A 19,591-nucleotide genomic window follows, 5' to 3' on the forward strand; every position below is an offset into this window, starting at 1 on the left:
GACAAAAGCTTAGATGTTGTCCTCAGTGTTAGCACCAGTGCCTCTTAGATAGTTAAATTCATTTTGGTGTGAGTCAAGTGATTTTCCTCTAGCTAAAGCTGGCAAGGGCTCTGTGAGGAGTATGGGGAGGAGGACGTAATTGCTGCCTTCGAGATGCACACACAATCCGGTGGGGAGCACAGACCTGCACACAGCATGACACCAGGGAGAACAAAACCAGGGCTGTCACTGCAGGAGGGAGGCATATACTGGTTTTAGATTTGGGGTGTGCTTTGTCAGGGAATGGAGGCAGAAATGATGAATCCTGACCCAAAAGAGGCATAGATAGTGAGCATAATAACAGTAATTCACACGTGCATGACACTTGATGGGTTTGAAAGCACCTTGACATTTTTATGTCATTGGACTATTGTGATAGCCCTATCGCAAGGCCAGGTAAGGATGATTATCCCCATTTGAGAAGCAAAAAGAAGAGCTCACATCCCTGTTGGCCAGATCATCACATTTCAAATTGGTTGAAATTTTTGAAGGGGAAGGCCATTGTGGTCTGCAAATCTGTCTTGGCTCTTTAGAGCTCGGTTTCTATCACCTCTGTTCTCTGGGCTCACGCCTTGTGTTCTGTCCAAGGTCCGTTAAAATACCAGCTTTGATCTTTAAAATCCTTTGCGGTCCGAGCTGGATTCTTTAAGCACAGGTCTCTGACAGTGCCTTTGAAAAGGCAGCTAATGTCGGCCAAGTACCTTCTGCTGGCTTTCCCCTGTGCCAGAGGCGGCCTGGGCTTCAGCAACAGGTATCACTTGGGTTTGAACCTCAGCTCTCTGGGTCAGTACCTGTGCAACTTCAAGTAAATGATTGAGCCCTTCACAGCCTCTGTTTTTTCCTCTGTAAGATGGGTATCTTTCATGCCTACGTAGTGATTAAGGGCCTGCCTGGGCCCTGAGGTCGGAAGTACTGGGGTTTTGAACCCTGGCTTTCCCATGATCTAATTTGTGACCTTGAACAAGTTACTTAACTTTCTGGGCCTTAGTTACCTCATCTGTAAAGCGGAGTCGATGATAGTACCCACCATTATAGTTCTTATGAGGAGTAAATGAGCAGATGCATGGGAAGACCTCTATCAGGGTCTGGCATGAAGTAAGTGCACAGTGGGCCCAGCATACTGATGTAGAATCATTTGAGGATGCACGTGGGGTAATGTTTGTCCAATGCTTGGCATATCATAGACTCTCATTGTCCTGCCACAGAACACAGGTATGGTTGTCTTGGCATATTTTAATCTTTGGTCAACCCCTAATGTCTCTCTGGTAAGTCCTCAGAAATCATTCTTAAATAGGCCATTTTACAACTTTGCCTGGCCTTGAGCTCCAGTTTACTGGTCTGTAATTCTCCCTCCACCCACTGTTCCTGGACAGAATTCTGTCTTCCCATCCCCAGTCCTCAACCACTCCTTTTGACCCCCTCAGTCCCTCAGCCGTCGCTCTTTATGGCTCAGTTTCCTCTTTGCCAGGGCTCTCCTTCTGGTGCCTGCGGTGAACCTCTGGATGCTTTTCTGTCTCCTGCAGCCTCAGTCCATTCTCACCAGTCATCAGGAACGCTCACGGAAGTCAGGCACCGAGGGAGGGCCACAGGCCGGGTTTGCAGAGGTGAGGCCCAGGAGGCCCCCGAGCTCCCAGCTGCCTCCGTGAGTGGTGGAGTGGGGCCAAAACCACTGTGCCCCATGCCTCCTCAGCTCGGATGGCAGGAAAAGATGTAGCGGTGAGAACTGGAATTATTTCTCTTAAAGATATGGGTGATCTTCTACTGTGAAGGGCTTTTCGCACCACTGATGGAAAGGTTACCCACAGTTCCTCCTAGATGATTTTAAGAACAGATTTCAGAGTGGCAGGACTGTCCCGGACCCTCCTTCCTCTTTCTCCCTGGAGTTCATTTTTCTAGGGCAACGGGGATAGGGCTGAAGGACAACTCCAGGCTGTCCCTTTGTAATCTGCTTGGGTAGCTTAGAACATGTAGGAGTTGCTGGGCCAGAACTTTCCCCCAGGACAAGGCTTTGCCTGATGGTCATTGGCTTTGGTGCAGCCAGGGGGCAGGCTTGTTCTCTGCTAGATTTGCCCGTCAGAGGAAATCGAGGTGGGAGAGGGCTCCTCACAGGCAAAGACTGGTCTCTCTGAACACCTTGCTTTGGGCCTGACACTAGGTGCTTGTCATACATAAAACAGCCTCCACAGTAGAAAAGGTCAGCAGCTGAGGCCCAGAGAGCAGGCTCAGAGAGATGAAGTATCTTTCCTGAGGCCACCCAACCAGGAGATGGTGGAACCAGGTTTCAAATTGAGGCCTGTCTCACTTTTCCATACACCAGGCAGGCTGATCCCACGGGCATCCAGCCCTGTGTTTCTGCAGTGGCTGTGTCTCCCCTGCCTTCATGATTAAACCTCCTTTATGTGCTACAGTGGATTCTGGGACTGCCTAACCTTTGAGTTATTGGATGGGATGTTACCTGCCTAATTTAAGAGCCTACTATTTCTTCTTAGCCTTCCCAACCTATATGATCTCAAGATGCCAACCAGAAAATTCCTGGAGTTTTTATAGAAATGATCTCTTTAAATAAGAACCCAATCCAACCTTCACCCCCATCTTATAGATGGGAAAACTGAGGACCAGAGAGGGAACAGGACATGCCTAGGCCATGTGGAATCTGGACAGATTCATCCTCGTGAAGCCACAGAGGGTTAAGATGAATGGATGGAATGAGTCTGATTGGCAGGTTCAGCAGGGCCCAGAGCCTGGCCACACCCTCTGTTACTGTTCCAGGCAGCTGAGTTTGGTTGGAGGTGATTCTTAGAGTCCCAGCTCAGTCCCTAGTCCTATAGGGAGTCCCAGAGTTCACTTGGTGCAGCCTCCTACATGGGACAGGAAGCCTTCTGTAGCCTCCTTGCCAAGTGATCATCCAACCTCTTGTACCATCCCTCTAGAGACAGAAAGCTCACTCACTGCCTTCCAGGGCAGCCCATTCCATTATCGGATGGCACTGACAGTAGGGAAACAGTTTTGTGCAGGAGCATTTATTAGACCCTTCCTTTGTTCCAGGCCCTACACTGGGCCCAGGGAAATCAGACAGCTAAGACCCTGGTACTGCCTTAAAGACTCTCGGTCTCAGCAGTCGACAGGGGGAATACAGTGTGAGCCTTGCTGTGTTCCGGGCTCTCGGGGCGTTGGCAGGGGATACAGAGGAAGGCTCCGTAGGTGACTGGGGCCAGGGTACTCTAGGTGGCTGGAGAAGGCCCCCACGTGAGGAACTAGTTAGGTTTATCCAAATGCAGAGAAAGTGAACAGTATCTCAGGCAGCAAGACAGCCTGAACAAAGATTTGGAGTTATGAGAGAAGCTGGCTCTCTCAAGTAGTTTCTGGCTGGACTGCATAGCGAAGAGGTAGCTAGGAGGGAGTGCATGTGTGGTGGGGCGGACTCATGCTGTTCTCACATTCCTGACGTTTGGATGCTCCCTGGGCCCAGATGGTTGGGTGGGGAGGGGAGTGGAAGAACCACCGATGAAGAAGCAGCCCAGTTTGGACTGCCCACCAGCTGGCAGAGGATAGGCTCAGAGCTGCCAGAGGTGAGATGAGTCCTGGGGACGCCCCCTCCTCCCCACTGCCTCCTGTGGAGTTCTTCAAGGACCCCCAGCCCCCAAGGTCAGAGATGAGTTGAGAGTCCCACAGGGTGAGCAGAACTGTGAAATCTGAAACCTGCCCTTGGCTGAGGAGGTGTAGAGCAGTGAAAGGAACAAGGCTTTGGAGTCTAACAGCCCAGAATTTGAGTCCTCACCACCTGTGTGACTTTTGGCACGTTACCTCTCTGAGCCTCTACAGAGATAAGATCTGTTTTGCAAGACTTCCATGAGGATTTACTTCTTTCATTTAACACATGTTTAGTGACTGGTGCTTGTCATACATAAAACAGCCTCCACAGTAGGTAGGGTCACCTGTGTGCCAGAGACATTGTACTGGGTGCTGGGGAGATCGCAGTGAACAAGAGCACAGCTGCCCTTGGAGTTTCCACTCTAGCCAGGGGATGCGAAACAAATAAGTACTTGACATCAGGGTGAAAAGTACTGCAAAGATTTAAAAAAGAGAGAGAGATTTTGGTGTAAGGTATATAACAGAGGACATTCAGTAGGTGTTGCTCACCTCAGAGAGAACCAAATATGTCATTTGAAATGGGCACCTACAGTTCCTCAAAGTGGGGAAAATACCCTGACCCCCATGACTGGGGCCCTGGACCTGCTCCTGCCACCCCCTGCTGGGTTTCTGCCCCATGGGGAGGGGACGCTCGCAGGTCCACCCCAGCTCTGCTACCCTGTGCTTTGGACTCCCGAGGTGGGGAGTGGGGGGGCGGGCACACCACAATGGGGGGCATCCAGCTGAGCTGCAAGGACTTGCTCAATCTGGTGCCTCCGGCGATACCGGCTTGTCCTGCCTCTGCCCAGCAAAGCCTACTCCAGCCCTTGCTCATAGAAGGCATTGGGAAAATGGGGAAGGAGGGGGAGAAGAACCCAAAGAGCCGCGGCTTACTGTGATCCCATCCCCTGCCTGACCACCCCTCCACCTTCCCCAGACCTCATCACACATCAGTGCTCCAGCCAGAGCTCACCTCTTCCCTGAAGACTCCCAGGGTTGCCAGGCTGGTAGTGACCTCTCCCTCCCCAGACCCTTGCAGATCATCATGCTGCCCACTTCCTGGCCGGTCATGGAGCCTTGATTATGTGCCATGTGCCTTCACTGTATGAGAGTAACTCCCCACCCCCGTCCTCCACTCCCAGTGAGCTCCTGCCCATCGTTCCTCCAAACCCCAGCACAGAAGTGTGACTATCCTTCTGAAGCCTTCCTGGTCTCCTCCAGGTGGAGCATCCCCTCCTTTGCTTTTGTTCCCAAGTCTTTATCCTGACCCTTGTCAACCACATAAGGTAGGGATCTGTTGCCTGTCTTTTGTCACTGCTGGCCTGTGAACCACTCAGAGCCATCTAGCCCAGGACTGGCACTTAGTAGATGCTTAGTAGATTCCCACCAAAGAAATAAGACCAGATTTGTCCCCCACCCTCCCTGGAAGCATAATGGGGCTAAGAAACAGACACATAGTGACAATGGCAGGTGAAAGTGGCTGATGCCTTTTGAGAAACAATGATGGGGTCCACAGAGGGGGGATCCGCCTGCCTGGCTCTGGGCTATCTCCCCTGCCTCTTTCTAAGGCTCTTGTGTACCTCCTTCATTGTTACCTAGCTATTCCCGTGCTCGGGTCTTTGTAAACAGTGGAATCCTCGTTCTTCTACCCAATCCAGTGAGCCTCTGTGCCACACTAGGGGTTCTGAATGTATGTAAGAATTTTGACTTGATTCACTTTGCGTTTAGGAAGAAACTAGAGTTATACCTGTAACAGAGAAACTTCCTATTCACTGACAGAAATGAATGGAATGATTTGGTACTTTTTAAAAAAAATCTCATATTATTAGCCTTTCTGTTTCAGCAGAAATCAGAAATGGCATTTCGTGTTTAAACATAGACATGTATTTTGAAGACATGGATGACTTCTGAACCCCCTGGAAGTCACACAGGCATTAACTTTTTTTAGAAAGGTTTTCAGGAAGAACAGCATTAGTCTAATGTAAGCCAGACAAAAACAGAGTGATACAATTTCATTTATTCGTTGTGCCAACAAACATTTATTAAGCCCCTTACTCTGTGCCGTGATTCCCATTTTATGGAAGAGGCCCCTGGGGCTTAGAGAGGTAAAATAAATGACAACCTGTTCTTATACCAGGTTTTCTAACTAAATCCAGTGCTTGTCTATCAAATCACAGCTATGTGTATGCAAAGTAATGGAGTTTCTCATGAAAGTCTCCACTTCTGCAGAACTGGGACAACTGTATTTTCTCAGGGGGCCCCCCCAGTGCCTCAAGGGGCCTAGATCTTGGGATGCCGCAGCAATTGTGTGCTGAATGGGTTTCTGAATGACTGAATGAAAAGACAAGTACTACCTTTTATACTTTTTTAAAAGCTTCCTTTACCCAGCTGAGAGGTTTCTCTCCATGGAAGGTGTATTTTCCCCAAAATAAACCCGAAGTGGATCAAAAGACCTTTTTTTTTTTTTTTAATTCCTACTCTTCCCACAACATGGAAAAAAAGTTCCTTTGTTACTTAAAATATCTGCACCAGATCTTACAATGCTGTCTCTTAGCGCGAGTGCTTATTATTGTGGCTAATTTGGTCACATGTGTTTGAAGGAGAACAATGCCTCAGAAATTTTTAAAAGCAAAACAGCAATCTGAGGCATTTGTTGTAATGAGATGTAAATTGCCAACATCGGTAGTAGAGCCGACTAAAATTTGCAGTGAAATGTTTGTCTCCCCCCTCCCTTAAATTAAAAGCACTAGAGGCCCTACCTCTCCTTCCCCCAAAGAAATCACATGCTTTTTTATTCCTTTTCTTTTGGATTCTGTAATACTGAACACCCCGTTTTACCGCTGGAGTCCTTCCTTCGTCCATGTGCCGCTTCCTGAGCCTCTGTTTTGTGCCTGCCTCCATGCTGGGCACTTCAGGTCATCAGCCTGCATGGTGGCTACGGGGAACCCCCACTTTGCAGGTAGGAAAAGCCGAGGCACAGAGAGATGAGGTGACTAGTCTAAGGTCATGCAGCTGCAATTCACACTCAGGTCCCCTGAGGAACCCCTCCCAAGACGCGCCTTTGGCTGGGCTGCCCTCCTTGCTGAGGCTGAGGAGCCAGATGAAGAAGGGGGGGTCGCAGAGAGCAGCTTCTGGGTGTTGAACGGTGCTGAGGGAGAATGGCAGGAAGCAGTTTGCCTTGAAAGCCAGAAGATCCCAATACAGTAGTCCCCGAGGAGACCAGCACGAGCCCAGGGCTCATGGGGGTGCCGCGGGGTGCCAGGACCTGCTCTGCCTGCACCGAAGCCACCGAAGTCAGTGGTGGACTAAGAGAGCGGCCAGGGATAATGTGTGTGTGAGGGAGGGGTGGTGCAGGGGCGCAGTGTGGCCTCAGGGCCCGCTCTGTGCCACACTCTGGAGTGCTCATTTCACATCTCTGGGCAACTCACGGAATCTTCGGTCTTGCCACGTCTCTGGTGTGGCTCCTTCCTTCAGGTGAGGCAACAGGGTCAGAAAGGTTAAGGAATTATTAATGTGGAAATTACCTATTGAGGGTAGAATGTGAACCAGGCACTCACTGTGCTGAGCCCTGGTCTCTGAAATAAAAAGACACAGCCCCTGCCTGCCCTCAGGCCTCACAATCTAGTGGGGGAGACAGGCATAGACACAGTTGAGTGCCTCTGATTCTTGTGGGGGTGAGGGGTCCACGGGCTGGGGGGCAGAGCTTACAGCTTACAGCTTACCCTAAACTGTAAGTGGCAAATCCAGAATTTAAATTCCATTCTCTGCTTCCAGATTCTAAGCCAAGGGGTGGAGAGAATGACCACCTCCTTTTGAAGGGATAGAGCAGCCTCATGGAGGAGGTGGCATTGGAATCAGGCCTTGAGTGCCTGGTGGAGTTTGGCTGGGTGGACATCTGTGGGGCAGAGTGACCAGACAGCAGGAAGGGCACAAGCACGTTCCTTCCAGCCTGGGCAGCTGGAAGAAAGGTGTTTGTATGGAGAGGGCCAGGCTGGCACTTCGGTGTGGAGTCTGACTGCGTGGGGGAGGGAGCAGCAGGGGCTGGAGCCCAAGAAGTGACGCTCAGCCCTCACTCCTGATGGCCTTCAATCCTCACTCCTGATGTCCCTTATATGTTCCTCTGTAGCCCTCAGAATCATCTGTTCTGCCTAGCTGTTTCCGATTTCTGTTTGACAGCCCTAATTTCTACTTCACGGGCTGCCAGGAAGGTCACAAAAGTCTAAGAACAGCTCCCACCCACCCCAGCCTGCACCCCCAAACACCTCAACTCAGCAGCAGGGCTTTGTTTCAGGACCTTTGCCCCAGCCTGTTTAAGTCCCCTCCTCCCCCACAACTCTCTCCCCTCCTGTTCTGGGTGCCAAGACTGCAAAGAGAGTAAAGTTTTACCCCCAAAGAGCTTCACAGTCTAATGTGGACAACAGACAGATTGGCAGATGATTGCAAACAGAATTTGCTGGAAGTATTTACAAAATAGAGGATTCCACCCCCCCCCACACACACACACACCTGGTAGTGATCAGGGCAAAGCCTCACAGAGGAGACACCTAAGCTCCATCCTTGGCATGCAGATGAGGTGGTATTATGCAAGGCGGAGGCAGGAGCACATCCAAAGGCATAGAGGCCTGGGCCAGCACAGCATCAGGGGGCCCTGGGCAGAGGGGAGTATCAGGGGAGAGCAAGAAGTGAGCACCAGGGGTAGAGAGGGGGCTGGTTGTTCTGGGCCTTAAGGAGGCTGCAATGTATGACCTCATTTTGAGCGTAATTAGGAAGGAGAGTACTAAGCAAGGAAGAACACGGTCTTAAGGAGATCTCTTTGGCAGCCATGGTGGAGATGGATGGGAGAGAACCGGACTGAAGTCAGAGCTGAACTGGAGTCCTTCTCTTATCCAGCATCTTCTCATAGAAGGAAAAAGAGGCTTTAGAGAAAGGACACAATCTTGCCAAAGAGGACCTGTGAGCCAGTGGCAACAGGGATCTCATCCTCTCAGCCCAGCCCTTTTTCCTGTTGCTGAATGTCAGAGCAGGAAGAGACTTCAGATGCCAACTGGGCCATGCCCTTTAGGGGAAACTGAAGTAATTACCTCTTCCCTGATCTAAGAAAAGATCAAATGCTCCACTTGAGTTTGTATCTCAGAAATTCAACCTGAGATCTCACACAGAGAGAGGAGAAACTTTGGCATCTGCTTCTGAAACTGCAGAATTCTTCATTTATTGTTGTCATTCTTTTACTCATTTAGCAAACTTTCAGAGAACACCTACTCGGTGCCAGGTGCTGGGGACAAAGAGAAGAGCCCAGCCCTTGAATAGATCACACAGTATAGGAGATGCCATCCGAACAATCATGATGCTGTCTGCCCTTCCCTCTGCCAACTTCTGCATCTACAGTTCACTCCCCTGTGGTCATGCAATTAAAACACAGCAGAGCCAGGCACGGCACCGAAACTTATGTCCCAAGATGAGCCATGCTTTTCCATCAGCACCATTCTGCTCCCCAGCCATTTTGCCTTCTGCTTTGTGCAGGGCTCCTGCTTACGTCCTTGGAGACTGCCGAGATTCTGTCTTGCAGATGGCAGCAATTCAGGAATGATAGTCTTGTTCTGGGAAGCTGTGTCATGAGGAATTTTAGTAACAAAATCACCAATACCATCTCTACCACCAGCCAAAGTCTAGGATGTGGCAGTTGAACATAGAATTGCAACTAGCTCGTTAGGGCTTTGGTATATAAAGAGCTCTGTACCAAGAGATCCACACGGTTAGGATAAGGGAAAGTTGGACCATGATATTCATCGGTTACTTAGGGTATAGGCATGGCTCCGGGGACCCGCGAAAGCAGTAGCTAAAGCCCTGAGCCCGGACGACCCCCGAAAGGTTTGAGGAGGGAGCATTTCCAGGGTGCCAGGCTCTCCGTTGGCCTTTGGAGTTGCTCTCCTGCAAAAATTAATCCAGTCATTTAGCCTTATTTACTCATTTTCATTCTGTTTCTCTGCCCTTTGGTAATCAAGACACAATAGGTGATTTAAAAAATAGCCCATCATTTTTAAACGCTAATGGAGAAAAAAATATTCCCCTTAGAAACCTCCACCATTCATCCAGCTTCCTTTCACTGTTTAAACTGTGCGTAATTTGTGTTGATTGCATTAAAATAAAAATCAGCGTAGCTGCTAGATCAGGCAATCAGAAGCTTAATCTGTATTGTATTTTAATTTCTTGGTTGAAATGCTCCTGTCTAGCTACTTACTAGGTCTTAGGGAGAGGGAGGCCTTTGGATTTCTCCCCAGTGCTTCCCTAACCTCCGTTCTTTGGCTGTGGCCTGCTCCCCTGGAGGCTGCAGAGGTGGGCTTTTTGCAGATACGCAATTTGCATATTACAGTGATGGCCACCTCTTTCTCCACCGGGGTCTTACCAGGACCCCTCTTCTGAGCAGGCAGTTGAGTCCCCTGCATTTCCAGACAGACAACGACACCCTCAAAGACTGCTTCTCATTCCTACTTAGAGTCGAGTTCATTCTTGTCTTCCAGTTTTCTTCCTTTTCCCTTGTGACGTTCATATCTCATATTATTTTCCAGCCTGGGTTTAAGTGTACTCCAATGGACAAAATAAGCCAGCATATTTATTTTGTGCCACTATGTGCTGATAGATGCATAGTTAAAAATATTTGCCTTTTATTTTCCTTGGAGTTCTAGACAGATCTCTTTTCTTAACTGCCTAGGTCCCGCCATTGACTTGGAAAAAGTAAAGTCAGAATGTCTCGAGCCCGAGCCGGAGTTACGGAGCACTTTCAGTGAGGAAGCAAATACGTCGTCCTATTACCCCGCTCCTGCACCTGTCATGGACAAGTATATCCTAGACAATGGCAAGGTAGTGTTTCAAGCTCACTATCCATTCCCTGCAAGTGTTTGTTAGCTAGAGTAACGATGGAGAGTACGGTGGGAGCTTCCAGAGCCACAGCTTGGCCGGTTGGCCTCCTGGCCCTGGGCCTGAGTAACTATGTCCAATTCGTGTGTTGTAACTAGAGGAGCTGTTCTGGGACTTGTTCTTTTTCTCTCCCTACCCCCCCACACACACACCTTTTTCTTAAATACTGGGCCAAAGCAACTGTAAAACGAAACTGACATAAAATAGCTTAGTAGTGAGAAAGTTTTTAAAAATACGGTAGTTTGATGAAACTTGTCCTATCCTCCTATAAAACCAGATATAAAAAATTTGTAAGGTGTACAAGATATGAAATGTCTGATTGACAGATAATTCAGTGTGTATACATTTCACTATTTACGAAGTATCTAAGTGTTCTAAGCCCTATGCTAGATGCTGAGGATAAGTTGGTAAATGAGACATGCTCCTAGGATGTCCCAAAGCTGTTTCCAAGCTCTGTATTCCGCAGTGGTTAGCCCACAGTCCTAGGACGACATATAACTCCTCGGATTTTCTTGTAAGACCCTTGGAAAAAAGTCATGAAAGAAAACTTAAGCACTATTAGTAGTTGCATTGGTACAGTGGTGAAAAATAATGGAATAGCCTTGGAAAGTCTTAAAGTCATGTGATAGAGCAGCAGGGCAGAGAGATAACTGTTCGGACATCCTTCTAAAATCCAAATGGATTCATCTTGGAAGAAGTATATTAGAGCCCTTTGTGTAGGCACTGGTCAAATTCAGTTTTAGTGTTCTGTTTCTGCCACCATGGCATACATTACAGATACCACCTCTCATTCCTCCCAAAGAATCATCTGTGTCAGTCTGTTTTTCTTGCCTTGTGCTTTCTTATCCAGTATTGTTTCCCCAGTGGGCTGATGAGAAAGAAAAGGTTGTCTTATTTGGGTTCATCCAGATACATCCCTGCAACTGGCCAGATTGAGGCAAAAAAGCAAATACTGTCAGCTGAGGAAATGAAATGTGTGAGTCTTGAGGGCTGTCTTGGATAGGCTGCTCTTCCATCTCCCACTGAGCGCTGCCTCCCCCGCAGAGGCAGAACTGATGCGCCAGGTCATCAGCCCATTCTGTCTGACTTGCTCCAGCCCACAGGCTTTAAAAGTCCGCTTTGCAGGGGACAGGTGGCATGACCGGGTGGATTTAGGCAGCCCGGAGCCTGAATGCGAAGCAGAGCTTGCTCTCTGTGCTTTCTGTGCGACCTTGCTTGGATGAGTCCTTTCCTTTTCTGGGCATCAGGGTCTCCATCTTCATGAGGTGGGATGGATTATTGCTATCCATAGGCCTTTAATGACTCCAACTGTGTATCTAAGTTGGGTGAATCTTCCTCAACTGGAGATAAAAGAAAGGACTATTCTGTGTTTGTTGATTTCTTTTTAGTGATGACCACACTGTAGAGTGACTAGAGACTGTTTCTTAAGATAGCTTCCAAGAGAAATCTATTTCTCTCTTCCTTTGAAGACTGACAGATAGTTTCTGAGCATTATGGGGGCCGCTTTTGCAAAGGTATCATTTTTCCATTTCCAGAAAATGGGTCTCTCAAACCTCATCTAATGTTTTTACAGGAGTTGCACAACAAATCTTAAAATTGCCAATTTTGTTTTTTCATTGGTTATTGCCAACATGTTGCTATAAAACTAACCTGACTTGTTTGCAACTAATTGGTAGTTCAGCAGAGAAATTTATGAAGGGAGAGGAGAGGAAGCGGACAGACTAGAAATGGATGGCAGCTTCTCAGAGCAGCGTTGCCTGCATCCTCATTGTTCTTGGCTCTGCTAGCGTTTCTGACCCTTTCTTTCCTCTGCCTGCATGAACAAAAGCCTTAATCTCTGCAAAGCCTAGAGCATTAGAATGGGATCCATTTCCTGGTAGGAAACTAGTTTTGTCCTATAAAACATTTCACAAAGCCATTTTTTGATCAAGTCTCATCCTAGAAGTTGCCATATTTTTAATAACCTCCCTTGACACATAAGGCTAACATTTTGGTCAAATAGCGAACTCTGGTTTATGTGAATAGGGCTTACCACAAAAGTTACTTTGATTTTGATAAAGTTCATTGCTTTTCTTTGTCTAAGATGTTTTATTTCAAAAACTCATTGAAGCACAAAGCTGTAAAGACCATTAAAGTTTAAATAGTCTAATTTATACATGGAATAGATGGGGAAACACATCCAGAGAAGGGATTCCTCTGTAATTATAGAATAGATTAGAGACAGGCAGGTAGGAAGTGCAAGCCAAGTCTCCTGGTTCCCAGGCCAGTGTTTTTTCCAGTCTATTCTGCTGTATCTCTGAAAGTTGGGCATCGCTCCAGGTGACCCTGAGCTTTGCTAACCTGAAGAGCCCTTGTCCCAGCACATACCTGTGATTGGTCTTACCCAGAGCCATTTCCTTCTGTGCTGTAAAGTTGGCCTTGTACTCAAGTGCATGTCAGAAAATATTCTCTTCTCTAAGGAACAGCTCACCAGAACTGAAAGACTGTACTAGAACATATTAAATATGCCCATCAGTTTCTTACTGCTTTGTGTTCAGACTAGTCCTGATCAGTATGAAGGGGACAGAAGAGGCAAAGCCTCACCCCATCCCCATGGAGATGTACCGTGAAGGGCTAAATCAGGTGGTGAAGGCTCTCAGTAGGCTAGAAATTCAGAGGGGATAGAACTTAGTCCTGGAGCAGTTAAAGAGGGTTTCCTGGATTTGGGACTGGGGCTTGAAAGATGAGCAGGCTTAAAGAAGACATAGGAGAAGGCATTCATTCCTGGACAGGGGAAAGGCCTGAGCAGAGACACGGCTGGGGGTGGGGGAGACGGGAGGGGGGCGGAGAATGTGTGTTGTCCTCCCGACATCTGATTCATGTAATGTCATATAATCCTCAGAACAGCTCTGTGAATTTGGTTGTTCTGCCTCTTCTCCACCCGAGGAAAGTGATGCTCAGAGAGGTAAAGTGGCTAGCCCAAGATTCCCAGCTAGTAGGTAGCAGGGTGAAGATTCACACCCGGAGCTGGAGCCTCCAGCACCATCTTTATGTTACCAGACACTGAAAGCAGAAGGAGGGGAAGGAGTTTGGGAGCTTCATCTTGATGGCCATAGCAGGGAAATAAAGGCTAGGAGGTTGACTGGAAAGAGGATTCTAGAGGGCCTCTAAAGCTGACTGAGGAGATTGGGTACATGTGATAGTAAACAGGGAGCCATTCAAGATTCCCGAGGGTTCACATAGAAACACAGAGTTGAAAGACTGGAAGTCAGCTAGTCAAAGAAGGAAAGCCATGTTTTAGGGACACTGATCTGGTAGTGGTTGTGGGGGGGAGGGGTTGGAGGGAGCAGGGACTGGAGATGGGAAGGCCAGCCTGTGGCTTCTTCTGGCTTCCCTGTCTGCAGTAGTGACCTGCGGTGGGGGCCAGCAAGGGAAGCGTCTGGACCAGGGCAGAGGAAAGCTCAAAAAGAAGCCCGGTAGAATATCGGTGCAATAGATAGGCTGTGTTTCCACCACATTGTCACCACTGTGACACTGGCAGGGGCAGGAAGGCCTGGGGAACACGGGCTCTGCCAGTCACACAAATTTGGGTTTGAATCTTTATCCCCAAATTTACTGCTAGTATGTCTTAGGAAAGGTAATTTTGTCCTTCTGAATCTCTATTCATGTCTGTAAAGTAGGAATAATAACTTCTAACCTATTTCCATCTCTTAAGGTCATTATGAGGATTAAATAAATTGAGGGTACAATCTGGTACTCAAAAAATATTAGTGTCCCCCTTATCTAGTAGAACATTGGCTAAAATGACTGTCATCTCTCTTTTAAGAATAATAAAAGATTATAGGAAAGCAAGGCCCAGGGTAGAAAAGAGCAGAGATCTTTGAAAAACAGAAAGCTGTCTTCCATCTCAAAGGTTTTCTGATTCTGAGTTTAATCTAATTCAGATTCCTTGTTTTTCCCCTACATCAGGAAGCTTGTGAGGGTAGCTTCAGAGTGCCACCTAGGGAGGTAACTTGGGGCCCAGCAGGGAGCAGCAGGAAACTAGTCCCCCACATGCCTGATCTGGCACTTGGACTGCCCACCCGCAGTTCAGACTGCGGAGGAAAGAACGGACTTGACCTTGGATCCATATTGCCCAGCTGGCCCCAGGCATCTCGCTTCCAGCATGGCTTATCTTCCTGAGCCATATGAGTACATTTGTAGTCCTGAGGTTTGCGGCACAGGAAGACCAGGTGGATCTGGTTATCTGATAGCAGGCCTGCAAAGATCTGAATGATCTTGTGAGCAAAGGGAAGCAGAGGCAGATGAGGCCAGGAAGATTGTTACTTACTGGCATTCATGGGTGGGCTGTGTTGCTGGGTTGTTTTGTTTTTGTTTTTGTTTTTTAATGAATGGAAAACGTCAGTAACTGGTGAAGGAAGCAGTGTTGCTGACTGACCTGTCTTCCCGTCTGTGTATGCCCACCTTCTTTTCCAAACCAGGCTTCAGTAGAAAGATCTTCAGTCATCTTTGAACAGTGGTTCTGGCCAGTCTGCCATCAGTTCGGATGTGTGCACGGTCTCTCAGACCAGGACCTCTCCCGAGAGGTCCCCTGACCACATGATGTGGATGACCTACAGGTCTTGCTGAAGACAAGGACTTTAGGCAGAGCCCTCTCATTACCCTGAGGAAGTTTAGCTTATTAGCAGCTGCCTCCCCTCCTTCCCCACAGAGGCCATTTCCACCCTCCATAAACTCGTTAGAAATACAGCATAAATGGCAGTGTCAAAGTCAAAACTCTATTTTTTAATGATAATATCAGCAAATGGTGTTTGAGTTGTTAAAAGAGCCAGAAAGAGAAACAGTTGGAACACCTGCAGTTCATTGCTAGATCCATCTGAGTCCTTTACATTTACTGACTCTGCCCTGAAGCTTTCAGAGTACTTCCCTGTAGGGAGCATTAGATCATGTTCCATTATGTGTGCCATCAGAATCAGACTGAGGACGCCGTGGTTCTGTTTGATTTGTGAAAACTATACGTGTTCTGAGCCAGAAGGAACACAGAGATGAAATACCCCTTTCCCAGTTCAGTTCACGGGAAACTGAGGCCAGGGGTGGGAAGGGACTTGCACAAACACACTCCAGTTGATGGCAGAGCCTGGCCGCCGCCTGCCCTGCTCCAGCGGGCGGTGGTTTTCAGACTTAGCTGTATGCCGGAATGACTTAGGGAACTTTCAATGATCCTGGTCCCTAGGCTCCACCGAGAGTAATAAATCCAAATCCCTGGGAATGGGGCCAAGGCACAAGTGATTTTTACGGCCCCAGAGGACCCCCGTATGTGCCACTGTGGAGAAGCACTGTGCCAGGATGTGTGTCCCAGCATGCTCACGTGAAAGGGAGAGAAGTCTGTCTAACGTGTAACAGAGAGAGAAGTTGAATGTATGTGGTCCTGAGATTTGGTCAGGCTCCGAGCGGCCTTGTTATAACATGAGTACAGCTTAGAATCCCAGCCCTACAACTTAATAGTTGAGTGACTTTTGGCAACTGGCTGCACCTTTCTCAACCCAGTTTTTCCATCTGAGGTGAAAATAGTGTCTCAACACCTTCCTTCCAGGGTTGCCATGGAGATTTGAGATAGTGGATATAAAGTGCTCAAATAAGGCCTGGTGCATCATAGGTATTTTGTAAATAAGCGTTATTTCCCTTAAACAAAGTTAATGTAGTATTTATGGAATGAGTCCCTTGTAGTTGTGCAGCAATGTCTTTTAAAGGACAAGAAAAGGGGCGCCTGGGTGGCTCAGTTGGTTAAGCGACTGCCTTCGGCTCAGGTCATGATCCCAGAGTCCCTGGATCGAGTCCCGCATCAGGCTCCTTGCTCAGCGGGGAGCCTGCTTCTCCCTCTGACCCTCTCCCTTGTCATGCTGTTTCTTTCTCTCTCTCAAATAAATAAATAAAATCTTTAAAAAAAAAAAAGGACAAGAAAAGTTTCCAACGCCAGCCTGTCCGACAACACAGGTGCTTGTGTTCTTATCCCTTTCAGGTCCATCTGGGAAGCGGGATTTGGGTTGATGAGGAGAAATGGCACCAGCTACAAGTAACCCAAGGAGATTCCAAGTACACAAAGAACTTGGCAGTCATGATTTGGGGAACAGATGTTCTGAAGAACAGAAGCGTCACAGGAGTTGCCACAAAAAAAAAGAAAGATGCGGTCCCTAAGCCACCCCTCTCGCCTCACAAACTAAGCATTGTCAGAGGTAGGTCACTGCAGCACAGACGCCACGACTGAGGTGCTGTCCTGTACTCTGTCAGGAAGGTACCAGACACAGGTCAGCAAACACTGAAGCCTCTCCATGCCAGGCCCCGGGCTGGGCGCGGCACCTAAGAGCGGTATGGACCTTGTCCCAGAAGAGCTCACATTTAACAGGGAGGCGAGCTGTGGACGCAAGTACAGTTCGGGTCGCTAGCGTGAGAGAGGGAGGTCTCAGGAGGGGAGCAGACCCCTAGCTGGAAAATCAAGGAAGGATTCCTGGGGAAGAGGGTCACTGCCTTGGGCCTCAGAAGCAGTGCTCCTGACCGCTGGCCTCTAAGTGTCCAGCCGCCATGTTTCAATGAAGAAAGTAGACTCCATCCACATGTACATTTTGAGCAGGCCCCATGCCAGGTTCTAGGGCAGACAACAAATACGTCAGATAATTTCAGGTACCGATGAAGGTGGTGAAGCATCATCACATGCTATGGCAGGACAAAGAGGGCTGGTTAGCCACAGTGGTTGGAGCAGGCCTGCTTGAAGAGGCTGGGGACTGGAGGTGGATGAGGCAGCCCCGTGGAGGTCTGAGGGGTGGTACAACAGGCAGAATAAACAGGTGCCAAGGCCGGCATGCTCAAGGGATGAGGAAGCTCCAGACGGGCACAGAGTCATGAGTGAGGGGAGAGTGAGGTCAGGGAGGTGGGCAAGAGTGGGTCTTGAGGGCCGTGAAGACCACATGAAACAGCTTGAATCTACTGTACTCACAGGAGAAGGGCAGTGGGGTCTGCTGATCGTGGAGTGACCAAATGGGAGATCAGTTAGGACACTCATGCCGTGGCCTCAGATGGAGATGATGATGCCCTGGACTAAGGTTAGAGCAGTGGGAGTGGGGAAATATGGCCAGATTTAGGCTATGTTTTGGAGGTCAAGGTAGCAGGGCTCAGCGAGGTTCAGTGCTCAAGCTGAGGGTCAGGCCCATGGCACCCTGACTCTGGTGTGAGGCTTGTTTTGCTCTAGCGCAGCTGCCCTCCTTGCCTGGCTGACTCATGACTAATTGATTTAGGAAGCCGCTTATTTTAACCTTTAGTCTGCTTGCTCTCTGAAATGGTGGTCCTGAGTTGGGAGGTCGCCCTGAGAAAGAGCCCTTCCTGGGGATGCCGTCCTGCCCTGCTGGATAGGTGACCGACCTCTGACTCCATTATACTTGTTGGAAGGTGACTCAGCAGGTCCCAGAGGCCTTCCAGTGAGTGACTGGCTGGCCCCCCATTGTCATGTTGTGCTCTAAAATCCTCTACCGCACGTCTGCCCCAGGCACAAGTCTGACCTTCTCTGATTCACCTCCACGTCCTTGGTGCCTGGCACGGGTCCTGGCACACAGTAGGACCTCAATAAATGCAGTTTGAACAAATGAAACACTGAAAGCGGCAAACTGATCCCCTGACTGACCCTTGTTGTGATTTCTTGTCAGTCGCTTCCCCTCGTGTCTGAGTTTCCTCAGCTGAAAACTTCCCTCTTCAGACAACTAAAAGGGTAGAATTATAACTTGGGAAGAGTTATGTTTCAACTAGGAAAGAAGTTACCATTCTTTGTTGACAAGTGCACAGCCTCCATGGAGCCGACGTGACACTGTGATGGTCACATCATTGAAGTTCACTGTCTTTCAGTGTTTCTCAGCTTGCGGGCTCTCTCCTGTCTACTCCTGGTGCAGGGTGACAGCAGGTCGAAGTAGGAACCAGGTATCTAAAGCCTGGGGTCGAGCCCCAGCTCTGCTTTGGTTTAGCTATGAGCTTACCCCGGTTCGTACTAGATTCACTTTTGTTTCCCCAAGCCTAGCGTGGTGCCGGTACCGCGCAGATGCTTGGCGTCTCCCTCTGGAAAGCCAGGATCGCCGTCCTTGTCCTGGCCACCCAGTGGCCCACACAGACATTTTGACTCATCCTTAAACCCCATTCAGATGATGTCCTGTGCAGCTAATCTGGCCCCCAGTGCTACAGAACAATCTACAATACCCCTCAGCTATGTGGCGTAGGGCCATCCCAGACTCACGGTCTTCAGCCCCACCTGCCAAGCCCCCCAGGTTTTCCTCACTGATCCACTCCCCCATTTCCCAAGCTCTTTTTAAACCTTCTCTGCTCTTCCTAACATGATAGTCCACACCTCCCTCTTTCTCAAAAGATGGCCGGGCCTCTTCCTACATAGAGAAAATAAAAGTCTCTCCATCTGGATGCCAGCCCCCCTGCCTTCCTAAGTACCTCGTTCCTCCAATTACGCTCCCGCGCTCCCGCTTCCTTCCCAGCATCGTTTAAATAGACTTTGATTCCTCATTTCTTAAGAAAACAAATAAAACACTCCCTAGAGGCCACTCCTACCATCTAGCTGCTGCCATGTCTCTCTTTTCCTTTTCACATCCGGGTTTCTTGAAGGGGTTGTCTACACTCGCTGCCTGTGTTCACTTGTAATGCCCCCGCTGTCTGCTGTCTACTCCCAGCCCTCTACTTCATGTGTTCTTGCCTCGTTTTCCACAGACTTCCTCCTTTGCAGGTCCAGGGCACGTGTTTCGCCTCCTCCCTGGACTGTCTGATATGACCTCTCCTCCCTTACTGAGAAACCATGCCGCAAGCTCCATTTCCTCCTGCTTCCCTGGCTTCTCATCCCCGTCGTGGGCTCCTCTTCTGCCGCCCTGGCGTCTGTGCCCACAGTGTCCTCTCTGTCACTCCACCTAGCGTTCCCTAGCTGGTCTCCCTTCCCACTGTGCCCACGGCCCTCTGTGCGCCCCTGGCCCAGGCTGAAATCCACACTCCT

At 48.9% G+C, this 19,591-nt stretch overlaps 1 protein-coding gene across 2 annotated transcripts in view; it reads left to right on the top strand.

The window, feature by feature from the left end:
* BEND5 (BEN domain containing 5) overlaps positions 1 to 19,591 on the top strand; it is a 237,321-nt gene that overhangs the window by 23,063 nt on the left and 194,667 nt on the right. The window contains exons 4-5 of one of the 2 annotated variants that reach the window (XM_035018601.1): positions 10,379 to 10,527; positions 16,583 to 16,796. The exons of the other annotated variant lie outside the window; for it this stretch is intronic. Of the exons in view, the coding sequence (XP_034874492.1) occupies positions 10,379 to 10,527; positions 16,583 to 16,796 (363 nt within the window). The remainder of the gene's footprint in view (positions 1 to 10,378; positions 10,528 to 16,582; positions 16,797 to 19,591) is intronic. 2 annotated transcript variants of the gene reach the window in all.

This window comes from Mirounga leonina, unplaced genomic scaffold (genome assembly GCF_011800145.1).
Source record: "Mirounga leonina isolate KUSES-001 unplaced genomic scaffold, KU_Mleo_1.0 Mir_173, whole genome shotgun sequence".
Classification (NCBI taxonomy): Eukaryota; Metazoa; Chordata; class Mammalia; order Carnivora; family Phocidae; genus Mirounga; species Mirounga leonina.